At 39.1% G+C, this 19,662-nt stretch overlaps 1 protein-coding gene across 6 annotated transcripts in view; it reads left to right on the top strand.

The window, feature by feature from the left end:
* REL (REL proto-oncogene, NF-kB subunit) overlaps positions 1-12,262 on the top strand; it is a 36,322-nt gene extending 24,060 nt beyond the window's left edge. For 3 of the 6 annotated variants that reach the window (XM_036334444.1, XM_036334449.1, XM_036334450.1), the window contains 6 exons: positions 7,469-7,609; positions 8,733-8,837; positions 8,949-9,161; positions 9,716-9,784; positions 9,921-9,992; positions 11,071-12,262. In XM_036334444.1, coding sequence (XP_036190337.1) covers positions 7,469-7,609; positions 8,733-8,837; positions 8,949-9,161; positions 9,716-9,784; positions 9,921-9,992; positions 11,071-11,858 — 1,388 coding nt within the window. In that variant the 3' untranslated portion in view covers positions 11,859-12,262. The remainder of the gene's footprint in view (positions 1-7,468; positions 7,610-8,732; positions 8,838-8,948; positions 9,162-9,715; positions 9,785-9,920; positions 9,993-11,070) is intronic. The other 3 variants (XM_036334446.1, XM_036334448.1, XM_036334447.1) reach the window with 3 other exon arrangements.
* The last annotated feature ends 7,400 nt before the right edge of the window (positions 12,263-19,662 follow it).

The following is a 19,662-nucleotide window of genomic DNA, read 5'->3' as shown; positions in this document are numbered from 1 at the left end:
TTTCTTTAAAATTTGGCACTTCAATTATAATATGTCTTGGTGTGGGCCTCTTTGGGTTCATCTTGTTTGGGATTCTCTGAGCTTCCCAAGCTCGTATGTCTATTTCCTTCACCAGTTTAGGGAAGTTTGCTGTCATTTTTTCAAATATATCTTCAATTTTTTGCTTTCTCTCTTCTCTTTCTGGCACTCCCATGATGTACATGTTGGTACACTTGAAGTTGTCCCAGAGGCTTCTTATGCTATCTTCACTTTTTGGATTCTTTTTTCTTTTTGCTGTTCTGTTTGGATATTTTCTGCTTCCTTATCCTCCAAATCTCTGATATGATCCTCTGCTTCATCTGCTGTATTGTTGATTCCCTATAATGTATTCATTTCAGTTAAGGTATTTGTTATTTCTGACTAGTTCTTTTTTATGTTTCCTAGTTCCATTTTTATGTTTCCTGTCCTTTGTGGATGTCAAAGTTCATCTGCTCTTCCCCTAAGTTCATTGAGCATCCTTATAACCAGTGCCTTGAACTCTACAACTGGTAGATTGCTTCTCTCCATTTTGTTTTGTCCTTTTTCTGGAGTTATGTTCTTTTCTTTCATTTGGGACATGTTTCTTTGTCTCCTCATTTTGGCAGCCTCCCTGTGTTTGGTTTTATGTATTAGACTAGTAGCCCGGTGCACAAAATTTGTGCACATTAAAAGGGAATTAATTGCCCTAACCGGTTTGGCTCAGTGGATAGAGCATCGGCCTGCAGACTTAAGGGTCCCAGGTTCGATTCTGGTCAAGGGCATGTACCTTGGTTACGGGCACATCCCCAGTGGGGAGTGTGCAGGAGGCAGCTGATCGATGTTTCTAACTCTCTATCTCTCTCCCTTCCTCTCTGTAAAAAATCAATAAAATATATATTTTAAAAAGGGAATTAATTAGCAGAGATATTTTAATATTTCTGTTTGCCCTTTCTCTTTAATAGAAGTGTGAGAGATGAAAGGGAATTAGTAAAATGTATATGAAAATCATATATAAATTTATTAATAAATAAACAGTAACAAAAGGATATAACAACAGAGGCATGATATAAAAAAGACAAAAACATGATATGAAAACAACAAAAACATGATATAAAAACAACAGTGATGCAAACAATGACCGATACAGTGATTAAACTTATTCTAATATCTCCTTGTACACCATATTAAGAGTGAAAACACTTTCAGAGTGCTTGACTAATTTCCCTTGTGATGAAGTACTTAGAACTTTAACTGTAACATCACATGCCCTTCAAACTCAAGAGAAAGCAACATATAACTGACCATGTGCAAAAACGGGTTCAGGTAGGAACATGCTTACTCTGTCTAGAGTTTGTCCTTGTGATTTATTAATAGTCATCGCAAATGCTGGCATCACGGGAAACCATCATCGAATCAATTTAAATGGGAGGCCAATGTCAGATGGGGACAAATTAACTCTTGGAATCAGAACAGCCTCTCCCTCTGCAGATCCTGTTAATACTTCAGCTTCGATAATGTTAGGTCATAATCTTTTGATAATAAATCTGGTACCATTACAAAGATCCCATTTACTATTGAGATTTCTCAATAGCGTGATGATTGCACCCACTTTCAATTTTAATTTATGACACGGCATTCCCGAAGGAGTAATACTACTCAGAAATTCAATGGGGAAATTTTCCTTTGTTTCTTTGGGATGGGGCCACAACATTAGTAACAAAGAAACAGAATTAAAACTTTATTGTGGGGAGCCGCTACAGTGTTTTGGACAGGTTCAAGCCTTGGACTGATGAGAGGGCACAGTCCTCTCATTGCCACATGCAAGTCCCAGCTTGGCGGGCAGGGCCCTCCCAGCACAATTATAGCCAAAAGGTGTAGTTGTAAGCTTGAACCTATGGTCCGAACACCCCACGTGCCTGAGTGATGTAGGCTTGATAGAGTTCAGGTGCATGTAGTTGAGTAGGATTGAAACCCAGGAGAATGTTTGTAAACATCTTGGTCACGCCCTTACTTTGCCTCATAGCATCTGCTATAAAATAAGGGCATGGCTGTGGGCATGGCTGTGGGCATGGTCGCTTTCTCTCAGAGAAGCAGCATCCCACCGAGACCTGGCTTTCATTCTCTTGTCTGTCTTTTCTAAGCCTTTCAGCCGCCCCACTCAGGTTCACCCCGTGCTGGGGCGGCACACCTCAGAAAGATCTGCCTCCACGCTCCCAGGGCGGGTTCCTGCCTCAAACTCCGCCCTTACAGGAAACAGCTCCGGGAAACAGCTTGGGGTAGAGCGCAGCCATTGCCAAGACAACCCCTGTAGGACTGACTGACTTCCACTCGGTTGCTGGCTATTCGTCTATATGTGACGAACACCACCCATGGATTTTATATAAGTAGATAGAGCTGCTACGTCTCCCAGGCTTAGTAGAATGGTCTTATGGAGGAGGTGTCCTATAGAGTCTAGTGGCACATCCTCTCTGTTCACCCAAGCTGGACATTCCAGGTGCACCCCCTTTTGGGCTGTGTACCCCCCCCCCCCCCCCCGTTATAGTTGAGCCTTGATTGCTGTTGGCACGTCAGTGGGAGGGATATACCCCCAGGCTGAACAGCTAAAAGGACTGGCTTTAGCCTCGTGTAAGATCAGTTTTGCAGAGGCCCACTCAACAGAGCAGGACTTACTTCAGTGGGACTCTGGTGCCCACTGAGTCTGCCCGGTGAGTGTGTGCCTGTGGAGGTGGTTGGGTGGTGCTTTGATATGGCCCAAAATTGTCCCATGGTATGCTGGCTCTGGGACCTTCCAGGAGGTGCAGGCCAAGGCCAGCCACCGGCATGAGCTACAAAGTGACCTGCAGATAGCTGCTACTTGTGCTGGGCTTCGAAGTGCCCAGGAGAGGCCAAGCTTCAAACCAAGGTCAGCTGCCACTAGTGCTGGGCCTGGAGCCACTTAATGAGAGGTACAGGCACATTGAGGTCATATGCTGCTTGTTTAAGAGATTCTAGGAAAGTTAGAAGCATGAACCAAGATAGGCCATTCATATTGAAAAGTCACTGTAGCCCAGCTGGTATGGCTCATTGGTTGAGCATCAACCTATGAATCAGGAGGTCACAGTTTAATTCCCAGTCAGGGTGCGTGCCCGGGTTGCAGGCTTGATCCCCAGTAGGGGGCATGAAAGAGGCATCCAATCAGTGATTCTCTCTCTTTCTCCCTCCCTCCCTCCCTCCCTGAAATCAATAAAAATACATTTTTTTTTTTTTTTAAAAAAAAAGGAAAGAAAAGCCACTGCAAATAGCTTGGATGGGCTGGCAAATTGAGTGGGACACAAGTCTCAGGGAATCACCAGGTTAGGGTCAACTGTGTCAGCCAGGTTGATGGAGACTCAGATATGGCTCTGTGCGGGGAGGGCTCAGAAAAGGAACAATGGCCTCTGCCAGCACTTTTGTCTGGAAGAAAGCTCCCCATCCAGCTCTTGCCCTGATGCCAGACAATTCAGTTCCTCCCCTGTGTCCCTGGTGCCTTTTAAGCTGCTGCCCCAGCACTGGAGCTTAGAGTGAGTGAGTCTGAATAAGTCCATGTGCAGGCCCTTTAAGGGAACATCTGGGACTCCAGTAGCCCTATGTCTCACTCAGCCTCAATCCTTATTGGTTTTTACAGCCAGAAATTATGGGTACTTGTCTTCCTGGCTTTGGAACCCTGGGCTAGGGGGCCTCACTTCTCAATGGGGACCTCTGAAGCTGAGATATCCCTCCTGACTTTTATTCGCTACACGTGAGTGTGGGACTGGCCTGTTCTGCGTCTCTGCCCCTCCAGTCTCGGTGTGATTTCTTTAGTTGTCGGACTTCTGTTCAGCTAGATTTCAGGCGGTTCTGAATGATGGTTGTTCTGTAGTTTAGTTGTAATTTTGATGTGATATAGGAGGATGCAAGTACTGTGTCTACCTATATTGCCATCGTGATCAGAACACTTTTTAAAAAATCACTTTATTTTGTTTCCTCATATGTCTGGTTATTTAAAATAGAATATCAGTCATTGTATGTGAAAAATTGTGGGGATTTTAGTTCTAGGATGTTATCTCCTTTCAGAAGATTTTCTTGTAGTGGCTGATTTAGGGTATTTGAAGCTGGTCTTTCATCCGGTGAGTCTCTAGTGTCTTTCCAGTTAACCCTTACTTCTAGGGTATAGTTGGGTGCCTCCAGGGACCTCAACCAAAGCATTGAACATTTATCAGATTCCCCATCCTCAGCAGACCCTGAACTCCCTGTTTTTCCCTTATAGTTTCTTGCGAGTTCATCTCAACCTCTCATCCTCTTAGCCACCTCTTACAAAACTGGCAGATTATATCTGCAAAAAAAGAGCCCTCTTGTTCTGAATTTACCTCTCTGGATTTCTGTAATGATTGTGATTTTATGGTATTTATCCCTATTCTTGGCACAGAGCTCCTAAAATCCTTGGAATTTGCTAAACGATAAGAGCTAAAAAGGTAAAAAGAATGTCTGTTGTTTCCATAACAAGCCTCTTTAAACACATCTGAGTTTATGTTAATGAGGTGACTTGAAAAATACCTAATGGTGGGGGGGGCGGGGGCTCTGGTTGTCAAAGGAACCAATCAATTGGGCTCTTAGAGTTGCACCATTCAACCTCATCCCTTTACCTCTGGAAAGAGGAAGGGCTGGAGGTTGAATTAATCACCACTGTCCAATGATTTGATCAGTCATTGTTCAAAATGAAGCCCCCATAAAAATCCTAACTGAAGGGGCTGGGAGAACTGGGTTGGTGAACATGGGGAGGTGCTGGGAGGGTCATGGATGCTCAGTGTAACTTCTACGTACCTTTTCTTATGCATCTTTTCTGTCTGGCTGTTCCTGAGTTGTTTTCTTTTAGAATAAACTGGTCATCTACTATGTCATTTTCTTTCCTGAGTTCTGTGAGCCGTTCTAGCAAATTATCAAACCTGAGGAGTGGGTCATGGAACTCCCAATTTGTAGCCAGTCAGTCAGAAGCATAAGTGACCACCTGGACTTGTGATTGGTGTCTTAAGTGTGGGGTTGAGCAAGGTCTTGTGGGATTGAGCCCTTGCTTGTGGGATCTGTTCGAATCCCAGGTGGTTAGTGTCAAAACTGAGTTAAATTGCAGGACACCCAATTGGTGTTCTGAGAGTTGGAGAATTGCTATGTGTGAAAAAACACACAGACATCAGAAGTGAGTAAAGAGAAACAGGAGTGTTTTTCTTACAGTTCTTCTATATCCTAGCCCCATGATTCTTCATGATTTTATTAGCTCTTTGATGCCTTTAGAGGACTTTTGTTGCATAGTTTGTCCACCTTTTTTAGTTCTCATGGTACAGCTGATCCCAATGTGGTAATGTCACCTGCCATTACAAAAATAGAACCCCCCTCTGTTGATATTTACTTTATAGTTTTCTTCAGCAAATGTTTGATTGTTTACCAGGCCTTTCCTTAATTTTTCAGTCACTCACTCAAAAAGTTTTTTATTTTCTTAAAAGCTTAAGAAAATGTTTAATATGTATTATACATATGTGTTCCATGTTTAGTGAAGATGCATCAACACCCATTCTGCTTTCATGGAACTTAGCCTGATTGGGTAGAAAGAGGCATATGTAGAGGATAATTAATTATGCAAGACATATTTAAAAAACAACAACTTTAAATGTGTAAGAGAGGAATATAGGTCAAGGTTGTACTGACTTAAAGAAGAAAGATATATTCCTTCCAGTTCAAAACATGGAGTTTTATGTACCATTTTAAGAGATTTTAAATGAACTTTTTATTGAGTCTAAGTTATATACAGTTAGATCTACCCAAATATATACTCCCATGGAACACCACCACCATCAAGATGAGGAACTTTCCCACTACCACCACCAGCACCACCCCAAAATGTCCCTGGGCTCCTTCCCGTCAATTCTCTCTCCCTCCTCTGGCCCCAGTCAACTATTCATTTGCTTTTTGTCACCATCAATTAATGTTTTCTAGAACTTCATATAAATGGAAGCATAAATATATTTTGCTCAAAATGTTGTTGAGTTACATTCGTGTTGGGGTCTATATCCAGAGCCTGTTCTTTAATGTAAGCTGTCACAGTTTGTTTCTGTCACTTATATAGGTTTGTTTTTAAACTTGTCAGGTGCACTTAGCTAATAATTTATTTTTGTATATTGATTACTCATCTTTGACATTCATAAACATTAATGTCTTGAATTCTAAATGTATAAAGCTACAAAAAAATGATTTTGAAGAGGTAGACCTCTCATTGCCTACATAATTGTGCCAGTAGAGTATGCTGCTGGGACACAGGTGTTTGGATCATACATCACATTTTGACCTTTTATTTGTATAAATATGTTCTAATAGACTCCTTCAAATGCTAGGCTTAATAATGATGATAATGGGATAATTTTAAATCTTGTGATAGCTACTGAGACTACAAATGTAGTTTAAATAAAAATAGGCAAAATTATATTGTAGTTTTTATTGTCTGTAAGACTATTTGGATTTTAGCTGTTTTCAAATTTTAATACCCTCTTAAAAATAAAAGTTTTCATAAAATTTAATATGTATTTCATGCTTTTAAAATATGACTATATTATGATTTATTGCCACAGCTTATGGTATTCTTTGAAAAGGCAGAGTAATATTTTCCTTTGGAACTGGGGTTTTTTTTCAATGTCAATTAGCAAACATTATATTCTTTCATAAGGAATGTGTTTTTATATTTTCTAGAATTATAAAATTTTCCTGCTGTAGGGTTTGTTTGCCTTTTTTAAACAAAACAAATCTGTACATAAAATTTCTTATACAAAGAAAGCTGCCTTATCTCATCTAGTACCTCTTGGTATTTAATTCCTAAAGTGTTGATCTAAACTTTAGTAGATACTCCTTTTGTCACTTGATGCAAAATATATGTAAAATTTTCTAATGGAGTTCAGTCTTTAAGAGCCTAGGCTCTGGATTCAGTTACCTGAGTCTGAATTTCTCTTCTGCCACTTAGCTGTGAAACTTGGGACAAGTAATTTCATTTCTTTAAAATCAGTTTCTCATTGTAAAATGGGGATGTTAGTCATTCTTGTACAGGTTTAGGAGATAATTTACAGAGTTTTTAACACAATGACTGGACTGAATACATGTATGTTGAATTAATGAAGGAATGCCTATTCTCTGTTGTATATAACCTACAACTATATTTGTAAAAATTTGATATTAATGTCAATTTGGAATTCGCCCTAAATTCTAGGTGACTGGGATAGTTACTTCCTGACCATGGTCATAACTTCATGAATACTGTTAGTGACTACATGATATACCGATGATAAAAGGCATTCTTGAGATTGTATACGATTCTATTTTAGTTAGTGCAGATTTGGACACTACTCAAGTATATTGGGCAGGGAGGAGGACCTAGCAGGGATTTTAGTTCTATGTGAATATTCTAGATTCTTTTTTTTTTTTTTAATGTACCATTCAGTCCCTGAACCACAGCTGCTTGATACTGAAGATTGCGACCTCAATGTGGTGAGATTATGTTTTCAAGTTTTCCTCTATGATGAACATGGTAATTTGACGACTACTCTACCTCCTGTTGTGTCTAACCCAATTTATGACAACCGTAAGTACTTTATATTCTTGCGTTTGTAGCCTTAGCTTATTTTTTTTTAGTATAGTATAATTTTTTAAAGTATTTTAGTACTTAGAAAAACAGTATGTCTATTACAGGAAAAATTCAAACATTTCTGAAGTAAATAACAGGAGGTATTCTCCTATAGTAAATCTCTAATTTCATTCTCCACAGGTAGTCACCGTCCTCAGCTACATATCTCACCCGTTTCTTCTTCATATATGTACAAGTACATTATCTTCATCATTCACACTATATAATTTTGGCAACTTTTTAAAGAAATCATTACTGATCTTTAAAAAAACATTCCCCCCCCTTCTTAGCAATGTATCTCGAATCATTTTTCCTTTCAGGCACCCTATTCTTTTCAGTAGCTGCATATTGCCTTAGATGGCTATATCATAATTTTATTAAATCATTACCCTATTACAAGACATTTGGTTTGTTTCCTTCTCGCTTTTTTTCTTTTGGCTCTAACACTTTGTACTGCAGTAAGTATCTGCATGTGTATATCTTGTGCAAGTCTTTAGCATACACTTGCAGAGTAGACTGTTGGCAAATGCTAGATCAAAGGATACTGATATTTATAGTTTTAAAAGATTATGAAATTGCCCTCATAGTGTGTGTGTGTGTGTCTGTGTGTGTGTGCCTGTGTGCGTGTGTGTACCTGTCTTGCATGTAGAAAGATAGTGGGACATAGGGCTATAAAGGCAGATCAGATTGTTATCACAGAGAGCTTTGAATTCCAGGGAGAGTTACTGAAATATTGACCCAGATAATAGGAAGCATGAAAAGGGCATTGCCTTAGGGTTATGGTCATGATTTAAGAAGATTAGTTTGGTGACAGGGTGTAGGAGGGTGGAAAGAATCAGAATTCAGAAGCAGGAAGATTTCATTAGAGGACACGTCATTGCCTAGAAAGTCACTCTAAACCAGTTTAGACAATGTAGTCAGAAAGGAAAGGGTCAGGCGTGGATGATTAATGTCGTGTTCTTAATGTTCTTATACATTAAAATTCTTTACCTGTTCTATAGATTGTTTTCCTAAAATTCTCTCCATCAAAACGGAATAAAATATTAAGGTAGCGACCCATTAAAAATCTCTTCATATTTAGGTGCTCCTAATACTGCAGAATTAAGGATTTGCCGTGTAAACAAGAACTGTGGAAGTGTCAGAGGAGGAGATGAAATATTTCTGCTCTGTGACAAAGTTCAGAAAGGTATTTGTTTTTTGTTTGTTTGTTTCATGGACTTCAGAATATATTTTAAATTAACAGATAACATTTTACTTTGTTTTCCCACTGATAGTTCTTTGCCTTCCTATTCACTAGATGACATAGAGGTTCGGTTTGCGTTGAATGACTGGGAAGCTAAAGGCATCTTTTCACAAGCTGACGTGCACCGTCAGGTGGCCATTGTTTTCAAGACTCCACCGTATTGCAAAGTGATCACGGAGCCCGTGACAGTGAAGATGCAGTTGCGGAGACCTTCTGACCAGGAAGTTAGTGAGTCGATGGATTTCAGATATCTGCCAGATGAAAAAGGTGTGACTTCTTAGTGGTCATGTTTTATATATTTCTTAAAATTAGGCCTTGTAATAACATTTTTTGGTAAGATACCTTGAAATACAGGTGGTGGTTGTTTTTCATAATTTCCATTTCTTTGCCTGGTAGTTTTTCATTGATTTTTCAACCGGTTGATCTGTGTGCTCTTTACACCTCTTTCTTAGGAAAGGAATCTGGAATAATTTCAAAGTATCTAAACTGTTTGCCAAAATTTGTTTTATAGTTGAGGGGGTTTTTATAGATAGCAAACTTGCCAGAGAGTAGTCTCCATTTTGGTCCTTTTCTGCCTTTATTGCATTAGTTGACGTTGTTGACTTATAGATGTTAGAAGAAAGCGAGATGAATATCAAACTGTTTTTTACTAAGAGAAAAATACCCTTATCACTGGCGTAGGACACACTCTGCAACATCTATTAAGTCCATATTATGTACATTTATTTAAAGCATTTTTTATATAGGGATAAAAACTATTTATTAAAGGAGAAGAAGCATGATGATTCATTCACATGCTTTCCTGGTTTCTTTCTAACCAGATACTTATGGCAATAAAGCAAAGAAACAAAAAACAAGTCTCCTTTTCCAGAAACTGTGGCAGGATTGTGGTAAGAATATTTTTGGATTGATTCACATTTAAATAGATTTCGTGGGGGGTTTTTTGTTTTATTCAGTTTTGCGCATTTTAAGTGATAATGTTATTTTTCAAATTTACATTTAATAATGGAAAAACCTTTATCACAGCAGTTAATTTTCCTGAAAGACCTAGACCTGGTCCCCTAGGATCAACTGGAGAAGGAAGATTCATTAAAAAAGGTATTTTATTCCCTATAAAATATCCCTAGTCATTGGAAAGACCATGGCTTTGCATAATATATTGGAATTCCATTCTTAGAAATAAAACTGCTTCTTTCTATTTTCCACGCCTACAAATTTTTTGATGCTTTGAATATTGAATTAATTGATCTTGGCTTCCAAGGGTCCTATTGGAAACTGGTTTTGGGGAGTTACTGTTTGGGAAATTACATTTCGTTCATATGGTGGTACTTTTACTAATTACGGTATGTCATGCAAGAAACTGTTTAGATCTAACCAGTAGCCTGTCTTTATCAGTAGAGTTTTGCTAGAACATAGCCGTGCTCATTTGATTACAAATTGTCTGTGGCTCTTTTTTCACCACAGTGGCGGAGTTGGTAGTTCCAACAGAGGCTGCAAAGCCTAAAATATTTACTATCTGGCCCTTTATAGAAAAAAAAAAAAGTTGTCAATTTCTGGTTTCGATCATTCAACCAGGGTTAATTAGAAGTCTTTTGCCCCTTATATTCTTAAACCAGTGCTTCTTCCAGGATTACTATGTATAGCAGTCACAATAATGTGTAAATAAACACAGAATCCTTCATTTTTTTTTCTGACGGGGAATTTGTAGTACCTTAGTGTGTTATATCTTAATACATCTTAGATAATTATGTGGACTTTCAATCATCCCCAATGAGTGTTTCCTCCATCACTTCATTTTTTCTTAAAAAAGAAGAATATGAAATGAATTTTGGCTATTTAGAGTCCCATTAACTGAAATTCTAATATTCATCTCTCACTTTCCAAAAATATCTTTATGGGGCCTCAGAAGCTAGATATTCAGATTTGACTGGAGTGAAATCTGTGCCAAAATAACGTAGCAATATTATGTACAGGTATTTGTAGAAAGGTAAGTGTCACAGAATTTAGCTTAGGGCTCATGTAATCATTTTAGTGCTGTCTTAGTTTTTAATTTGAACTGCCACATCAGTGTCCTTGAACATTTTCTTTATTAGTGTGTTTGTGCCATTTTTAGAAGTAGTACTTTTTATAATTTTGTTCACTTCAGTGCTGTAATGATATATTTCCCCCTCCACAGAATCAAACTCGTTTCCTCCTGGTGCAGTTTTGAATGAAATGCTCCGGCCTGCAGGGGTTTCGAGTCAAGCAGACTCTTACTACTCCCCATCTGTGTCCATCTCAAGTGCCATGCCACATCATGCCTCAGCCATGCCCCCAATGGTGCCTCAGCCTTCTTCACACTGGTCCTCAGAGCCCCACCCCCCCTCATGCTCAGTCAGTACAAATCCACTGAGTAGTTTTTCAACAGGGACAATTTCCTCTAATTCACAGGGTATCCCGAGATTCTCAGAAGTGCCTGTTGTGAATGACTTGCATGCTTCTAATGCTTGCATTTATAACAGTACTAATGACATAGGCAGAATGGAAACATCATCCCTGTCATCAGCTGACTTCTGTGGTTTTTCTGGTGCCAACATGCTGCAGAATTGCCCTGTCAGTATATCCAGTAATGACAGCATGAGGGAGACTGACAATTCGGGATTTACGAGAATGAATATTGAAAGCCCTTCATGCAACTCGGTGTTAGACCAAAGGGATTTGAGACAGTTCCATCAGATGTCCTCTTCCAGCATGCCAGCAGGCGCCAGTTCCGGTACCACTGCTTTCGCGTCACAGTTGGATGCATTTGAGGGATCCGACTTCAGTTGTGCAGAGAACAGCATGCTAAACGAGTCAGGGCCTTTGAATGGTACTAATCCAAACGGTCATGGTTTTGCTCAAAGTCAGTATTCAGGTATTGGCACTATGCAGAATGAGCAGTTGAGCGACCCGTATACATTTGAATTTTTTAAGGTTAACTTGTAAGACTTAAATGGTTCAAGCTTTAAATCCTTTTAAATGTTTGCAATCATTTTGATATTACCCACATAGAATCAACATTTTCTATTTCTCCCACCATATGTAGGAGATTTCTTTGATAGGCTCTCTTGGCTCTGGAGCTCCTCCAAGAAGTGGAAGAGAGGGATGAATTCATTTCCCAACTTCGGGAAGAGCTGCAAAAAGCCCCAGGGCTTTGCTTCAAGAGTGAACAAATCCATACCATTTGAACTCTAGGCTATGATGTCCCCTGGAATCCTGCGTGCACCCCACATAGTTTATTTAAACTAGTACATATTTCCGTCTCAGATCATTATTTGACCATTAGAAGTGTATAATGAATCTGTGACATGTTAAATATTAAATAAAATCAGTTTTTCAATTTAAAAAAACAAAACACACACACAAAACCCACACCTTTGGGTATGGAGAATACAAAGTTGGAAATTGCCAGAACAGGAACATTCCAAAGTAGACATTTAAAAGGTTTTAGTGTTACTCTTTGAAGCATGCGGCCTGATACTGTGTATGGTGGGAGTTCTGGCTTTAGAGTCCCACCGCGTTTCCACAGAACAGAGCGAAGGGAGCATGAGGGCACAGCTCCAGTTTTTCCAAACTTTTTAATATTTCTTTTGTAATGTATTAATGTATTCCTAGTTAAATGAATTAACCGATATTTGCTTTTAAGCAAATTTAAGGTAAAACCTGTAATGGCTATGTCATTGGAAAAATTAATTTCTTATTATTTTTTGAGGCCCATGGGCCAAGGTGACCCCTAAGGGGTTTTTCTGAGGCTTTTTGGAGTTTCTTAGATGTATATGTAAATCAAAATTTCTTTAAAATGCTAAGTTGGACAGAAGGGTGCATTTAAGTAATGGGAGGTTCTCTACTTTTTGGATTATTTAAATCCATATCTAAATTGCTTGTGATTTTAGGTCTACACCTATGTTCTTAAGGGGAAGAAATTTCTTTGGACCTCTTCTCTTATGTGTCCTCAGTCACTGTGAGTTCATCCAATTTCATGCTGTGAGCTCTGAAATTTTACCCCTAGTTTAGACCTGTCCTCTGAACAGCAGATTTGGAGTTTACCCATGTGTGTAAAACTGCTTATTTAACATCTATACCTAGAAATCTAATTAAAGATCAAACCCAGCACATTCTTGATCTTCCCTCCCAAACGTGCTTCTCTTTTAGTTCTCCCCCGTCTCAGTAAATGGCAATGCCATGCCTCTGGTTGCTCAGGTCCAGGTCTATGGACTCGTCCTTGATTCTTTTTTCCTTTTATCTCCCATATCCAAATCTGTCAGCAAATCTGGTAGGTCCTACCTTCAGAATACATCCAAAGCTGGCCACCTCTTTTGACCTCTCCCATTAACATCCTGTTCCAAGCAACCATCATCTCTGGCCTGGATTGAAGCTATTTTACCTCCAAAAACCCTCTTTATTTCCTTGTGTCCCTACAGTCTGTTCTCCATAAAGTAGCCAGAGTGATTATTTTTAAGCCACATCAAATCATATCATTTAACTGCCCAAAACCATCCGATGGCTCCCCATCTCAGAATAGACACCAAGGTCCTTAAGGTGAGCAAGCCCTCGCTCCATCTCCTACCTCATCTACCACCATTTCCCCTGCCATTCAGCGCCAGGTGCTCTGGCCTCAGTGCTCCTCTTCGAGTACACTCCTGCCTTACGGTCTTTGTACTTGTTGGTCTTTCTGCCTGGAATGGTTTTCTCTCAGATACATGCAGGACCACCCTCCTTACACCCTTCTCACGCCACGTTACCTGCTCAGAAAAGCCTTCCTTGACACTATAACTAGTTACCAGCACATCACGTCCCTTCCTTTATCTGTTCCCATAACCTTATCTAAGCATTCATTTGTTTACTATTTGTTTTCTTGTACTGGAATATAAGCTCCTTGAGGGCAGAAATATTTGTTTTGTTTGTAGAATACACAGTTTGTAGAACAGTGTCTGCCTCAGATTAAGCGATCAGTAGGCCCTAAGTACTACTGATACAACTCTGTTTTTTGAAATAAAGAATAGCTTTAATTATTAGATGCTCATGGTTTTCATAGTGCCATTTAGTGTTACATCGGGTTTCTATCAGAATCATGTACATTTAAGACAACCATTAATTAATGGTAATCCAAATAGTTGGAAGGCAAAGTGTAATTGTGATGGGATTGTCATGATGCTAAGACCTAGTTTATTTTATAACTAGAACCTACCATAAATGTTGAGCATATTCCTAGCTAGAAACGTGTCATTTTGTTAGAGAAGAGTAAGAAGCTAGGAAAATTCCAGGACAAGCAGAATTTGGAAACTCAAGAGTTAAATAGCACTTTGCAGCCACCTAGTAAATCCTATCTTCCCTCAGCCAAGAGTAAATGGTTTGCACATCTCCTCCCCAACTGGAAGGTAAATAGCTTAAATCACCCTACTCAGGGAGACATAACAGAAATCCAGTTAGTGCCATTTGCCAACCACACCCAAGGACAGACAATTTAAGAGAATAAATCTTCCCCCTCAGGAAGACAAGAACTGAGGTCTCCTCGTCTCATGGTTAATAATTTCACTAACATAGCATCCAACCAAACCATAAATTTACTGGAACAATTAAAACTAGTCAATTTGGTCAAAATACAGAATGTGAGAATGTCATACAAATAAAAATTCTGAGTTGAGTGATCCTGGGAAATGGTAATGGTAATATAAGGTGAAGATATTTAGGAAGAAAAAGATTAATGATTAAAAATATTAAAGCTAAGTACCATTAATGTTTCTCAAAAAAGATGATTTCAAAATGAAACATTCTTGTTATTATAATTTTAAAAACCATAAGCACATAACATACTTCTGTAGAACATACCAAGAGAAATAAAAGCCTGAAGGCATAATTTCTTACCTATTCAAAATATGAACCCAAGATATTTCCAGATAGTGGTTGATAGGTGGTACACTTTTTTAAAAATATAGAATCCTCTAGTTGTGTATTAATTAGCATTGGTCAGCTTAAACAACTGATAGAAAACCTAAATGGATTTTTTAAATTAAATAAGCAGTTGACTTGCAGTTTTTTCTGTGTAAGCCAAAGTAAGGTACTGCTACATCTGTGTTGAGATGGATTTTTTATTTTTCATGTGCCATTTACTGATCATAGGATTTATTTTATGATTTAAAAAGAATGTTATCCCTAAATGTGTTTACACTTTCACCTGTACTTGTAACCCCCCACTCTTAGCTTCTGAGGAAAAGGTGACCTTCTGCCTTTCTAACCTCTACTGATACACTGGATTCCCTCCCCTTTTCTCTCCAATCCCCCTCCTGTTTCTTTATCCTCACATCAGCATTTAGTGCCTCTTTTTTTGTATAATAAACATAATCAAAGTCTTCTTTAGCTTAAAAGGAAAGGAACAAACCTCTTCTGCTATCCTCATGCTCCTTCCCTTCACATCCAGACTCATAACATGCTTTCGGTCTCCATGTCCTCATTCCCGGTCATTCCTTACCCTCTCCTCTCTCACTTTACCTCCTACTATTTTCTTCTGCTATTCTGTGGAAAGTGACCTGGGACACCCTCCCTTGTTAAACCTAGCATCTTTGTATCCATCTACTTACCTTTGTATGTTTGGACTATCTGTAACCTTCCATCCCCTGGAGCACTCCCTCCTTGGGTACTCCTCCAAAGATTCTGTGGTAGAGAACATTCTTCTCTGAGGTTGATTTTTTTACTCTGAGTCTCAACCCTGGGCCCTCAGTTGGTGCTATTTTTCCCCCAGGGTGACCTTATCAGTGCCCACTCCAGCTTTCTCTCAAGCTATCTGGATGCCTTTAGAACTGGTTCTTCCTTTTGCTACTCTAATGGCATTACCATTTACCCTGCCATCTAAGATACTTAAACGAAACCTCAAAACCTCACATTCATCCGTAGTCATCAAGTCCTTTTGAATCTGCCTCCCCCAAATCTCTTGCATTTGTCCCTTAATTGCCGCTGAGTTCTTAGTGTAGGCCTTCCTTCTTTTTCCCCAACAAGAATATCTTTTCCATATGCTCCAGTTAAAAATAACACCCCAGCTCTAGCCGGTTTGGCTCAATGGATAGAGCCTTCAGTCCGAGGATTTGATTACAGTCAAGGGCACGTACCTCGGTTGCAGGCTCGATCCCCACCCTGGTTGGGGTGCTTGCAGGAAGCAACCAATGGATGTGTCTCTCTCACATTGATGTTCCTGTCTCCCCCTCCCACTCTCTGAAAAAAAAAAATCATTGAAAAAATACCCTTGGGTGAGGATTAGCAAAAAAAATACCACCCCATCCCCCCTTATCCCTTATTGTCATTCTTTGAAAAAAACTCTGGGCATCCATTGCCTTTCATGTATTATATACTCTACCTGTATTGTTCAACCACAACACATCGTCTTTAAGACTAGGCTTCTCTGTGAAACTTGAGCCTGCCCCCCTAGCTGAGGTACAATTGTACATTACCCCTGTTGGAGAACTCCCTCTGAATTGTAGTCACTTAAGGTTTGTCTCATTCATCTTTGGGATTCTTTCCCTTAGCATAATCCCTGGCATAGTTGGTGCTGAATAAATGGTAGCTATTACTAGAGAGTCAAGGTTGAAATTGACACAGGAGTGATATATACGGATGGGGTTCTTTTTTTTTTTAATTGTTTTATTGCTTAAAGTATTACAAAGAGTATTACATATGTCTCCTCCCCCCCCCTCGCCCCCCGCCGCCCTTGACAATCCCCTGGCCTCCCCTAACCCCCAGTGTCTTATGTCCATTGGTTACGCTTATATACATGCACACAAGTCCTTCGGTAAGGATGGGGTTCTTAAAGGAAAAGGTACTTAACCTGACAAGAAAAGCATTGATGCCAAGATTTTCAAGTTTGTGAAACACTTTACCCTCTGCCTCCCATGTTATTAGCTGTATTAGGTAGAAATTTTACAGCTATTAGGATTGTCTCATATGTCTGACTTGGCCGCTTCTCTCTACTGTATGTGAGGGGTTTAACCTCAGTTCTCCGTGCATTTCCTGGACACCTTACCATTGCACAGACACTGGGGTCTTCATGTAATCAAGTCACATGTCACACTTTTTTTTTTAATATATATTTTATTGATTTTTCACTGAGGGATAGAGAGTTAGAAACATCGATGAGAGAGAAACATCGATCAGCTGCCTCCTGCACACACCCTACTGGGTATGTGCCTGCAACCAAGGTACATGCCCTTGGCCGGAATCGAACCCGGGACCCTTGAGTCCGCAGGCTGACGCTGTATCCACTGAGCCAAACCGGCTAGGGCACATGTCACACTTTTTTTTTTAATTTTTTTTTTAAAATATATTTTATTGATTTTTTACAGAGAGGAAGGGAGAGAGATAGAGAGTCAGAAACATCGATCAGCCGCCCCCTGCACATCCCCCACCGGGGACCCGCCCGCAACCCAGGCACATGCCCTTGACCGGAATCGAACCCGGGACCCCCCAGTCCACAGGCCGACGCTCTGTCCACGGAGCCAAACCGGTTTCGGCGTCACACTTTTTTAATGTCTAATGTGCAAAGCACCATGTTTGGTTCTGGAAATGATAGAGAGGTGAATGAGGCAAAACACTTTCTCAAAGAGGTCAGTCTTTTTCTTTTGAGGGAAAACATCTACGGTAAAGTGCATAAAGTGGATTAATTTTAAGTGTACAGCTTGAGTATTTACATAGACAGTCATTTCCAGCACCCCACAGGTTTCCTTCATGCCCATTGCCAATCTACCTACTCCTCAAAAGCCCTCTTCTGATTTCCATCGTCAGCACCTATCTTAATAGCCTTTTAAAGTAGTCACTGGGCCTCTCTACTCAGAACCTTGCTGAACAGACACATTTGGATTGTCACTTTCTAACCTGATACTTCAGAAAAACTAATTATACTAGTTCTCCATGTTAAAGACTTGGAATTGGTGATCCAGGCTGCCTAGTAGCACCAACTAAGTTGTTATAAATTGATTTATTGAGGGATTAAAGAAATGTCCATGGGATGTTTAAATAGCATGGAGAAATGGAAAGGATGGGGATATTTTAGTCAGACATCTGGGTTTTAATCTTCAGCTCTGCCACTTAAAAGCTGTGTGATATTTAACAAAGCACACCTTGTGTGAGCCTATCTCTTCAGATATAAAATTGCAGGTAATGCCCAGCCTACCTACCTCACAAGGTATGTTGTATTAAGTAAAATAACGCATAAGAAACACTGTAAAGAGTATAGTACGAATCAAATACCGTTAAACCATCCGTATATGTCCTGGGTCCCTGGTTAATCCTTAGTCCAAACGCTCCTTCCGGTGGCAGAGTGAGAAAAACCACATGGTTTAGATTTCCATAACAGGCATCCTGAAACCGGTTTCTGTTGGGAGTGGCCAGCTGCTGCCCACATCTGGAGGTCCTTCATTCGACTTTATTCTTTCCAATCTTTAGCCATTTCCAATTGTATAGCAAAGGTAGGTCAATTAAAGACTTCCAGTTCTGAAATTCTGTGACTTTCTTCCTAAAAAGAGGTCTCGTCATAGATAATGAAGTTACCACTTTAAGATTCCTTTCCTGTTTTGTTTAAGTATGGGGCAAAATTAGGATGTTTATAAACAATTATTTTTTCTAAATATTTTTTTTCTATCCTAAACGTCTATGACTTTAGGGAAAAGATACCACCTGCTAGTAATTACCTGTTTAAAAGGAGTGGAATTTATCATATTCTAGTCATCTTAATCACCTGCTTCTACAACTTCAGTTTACTATTGGACTTTCAAAAATTTAAAGAGTTACAGAAAAGATTCATTAAACACCTCTGTATGAACAATAATTAGTACAAATTGTTGGTGCTTCACCAAATTGAGTTTTCAGAGATATCAGCAGGTAAATAAATGACAAATTGGTAAAAGTATCAAGTGTTTATCTTGCCTACTTTCCTTCTTAAACTTTATTATCTAGTCAAACCATTATAACTTTGTATAACATGTAGTAAGAATTAGATGAGGTTGGAGTATTTGGGGATCCATTTGTGGAATTCAGTCTCAGGAGACTTCATTGGTGACACAGTTGAGGTAGCTTTAAGAGGAAATGGAAAGGACACACAACGAGATTTTTAGGAAATGGACATTCTTAAATGCATGGTTCAGACCACATGCACCCTTTAGAAATTATATCTGTTTTAAAAGAATGTACTTACAAATGCTTTTGATTATGAGGATGCACTATTACATTTCTTACTGTTATAATTTTTAAAAGTTCTCAGGCACCGTTGAATTATTTAATTGTTAAGTGTGATGTCAAGATGCAGTTATTTTACAAAAGGAATGTTTTATTGTACAGAATGTTGTCTTTGTAATATCTTTGTATACAGTAATTTTTTTCTTGGTAATATAATAAATGGAAAAAATTCTAAAACCCTTACTAAAATGTTGTTGCTATTTGACTTTAAAAATATCAACGAGATGTTCTTTGTATTTATAGCATCTTCCTCACAGAGAAAGCTAGTTTTGGTTGCTTAGAAACAGTAGGCATTTTAATGGAATGCTGCAGCTGGAAATACTTGCATATATAACTGCCCTTTGAGATGACAGATAATTTTGTAGAGTACTAAAATGCCTTTTTTTTTAGAAAATAAAAAAAGATTTTTATTTTCTGCCTTCCTGACTTATTTCCTGCCTGTTTCTCTTCCTTCCTGAATAACTAAGGACAAAAGTCATTCACTCATTCTGAGCAAGGCACAGGTAGGTATTAACCACAGCAGGTGGGATTA

This window comes from Myotis myotis, unplaced genomic scaffold, assembly GCF_014108235.1.
Source record: "Myotis myotis isolate mMyoMyo1 unplaced genomic scaffold, mMyoMyo1.p scaffold_m19_p_14, whole genome shotgun sequence".
Lineage (NCBI taxonomy): Eukaryota > Metazoa > Chordata > Mammalia > Chiroptera > Vespertilionidae > Myotis > Myotis myotis.
This window is presented reverse-complemented; position numbering and strand designations above follow the sequence as displayed.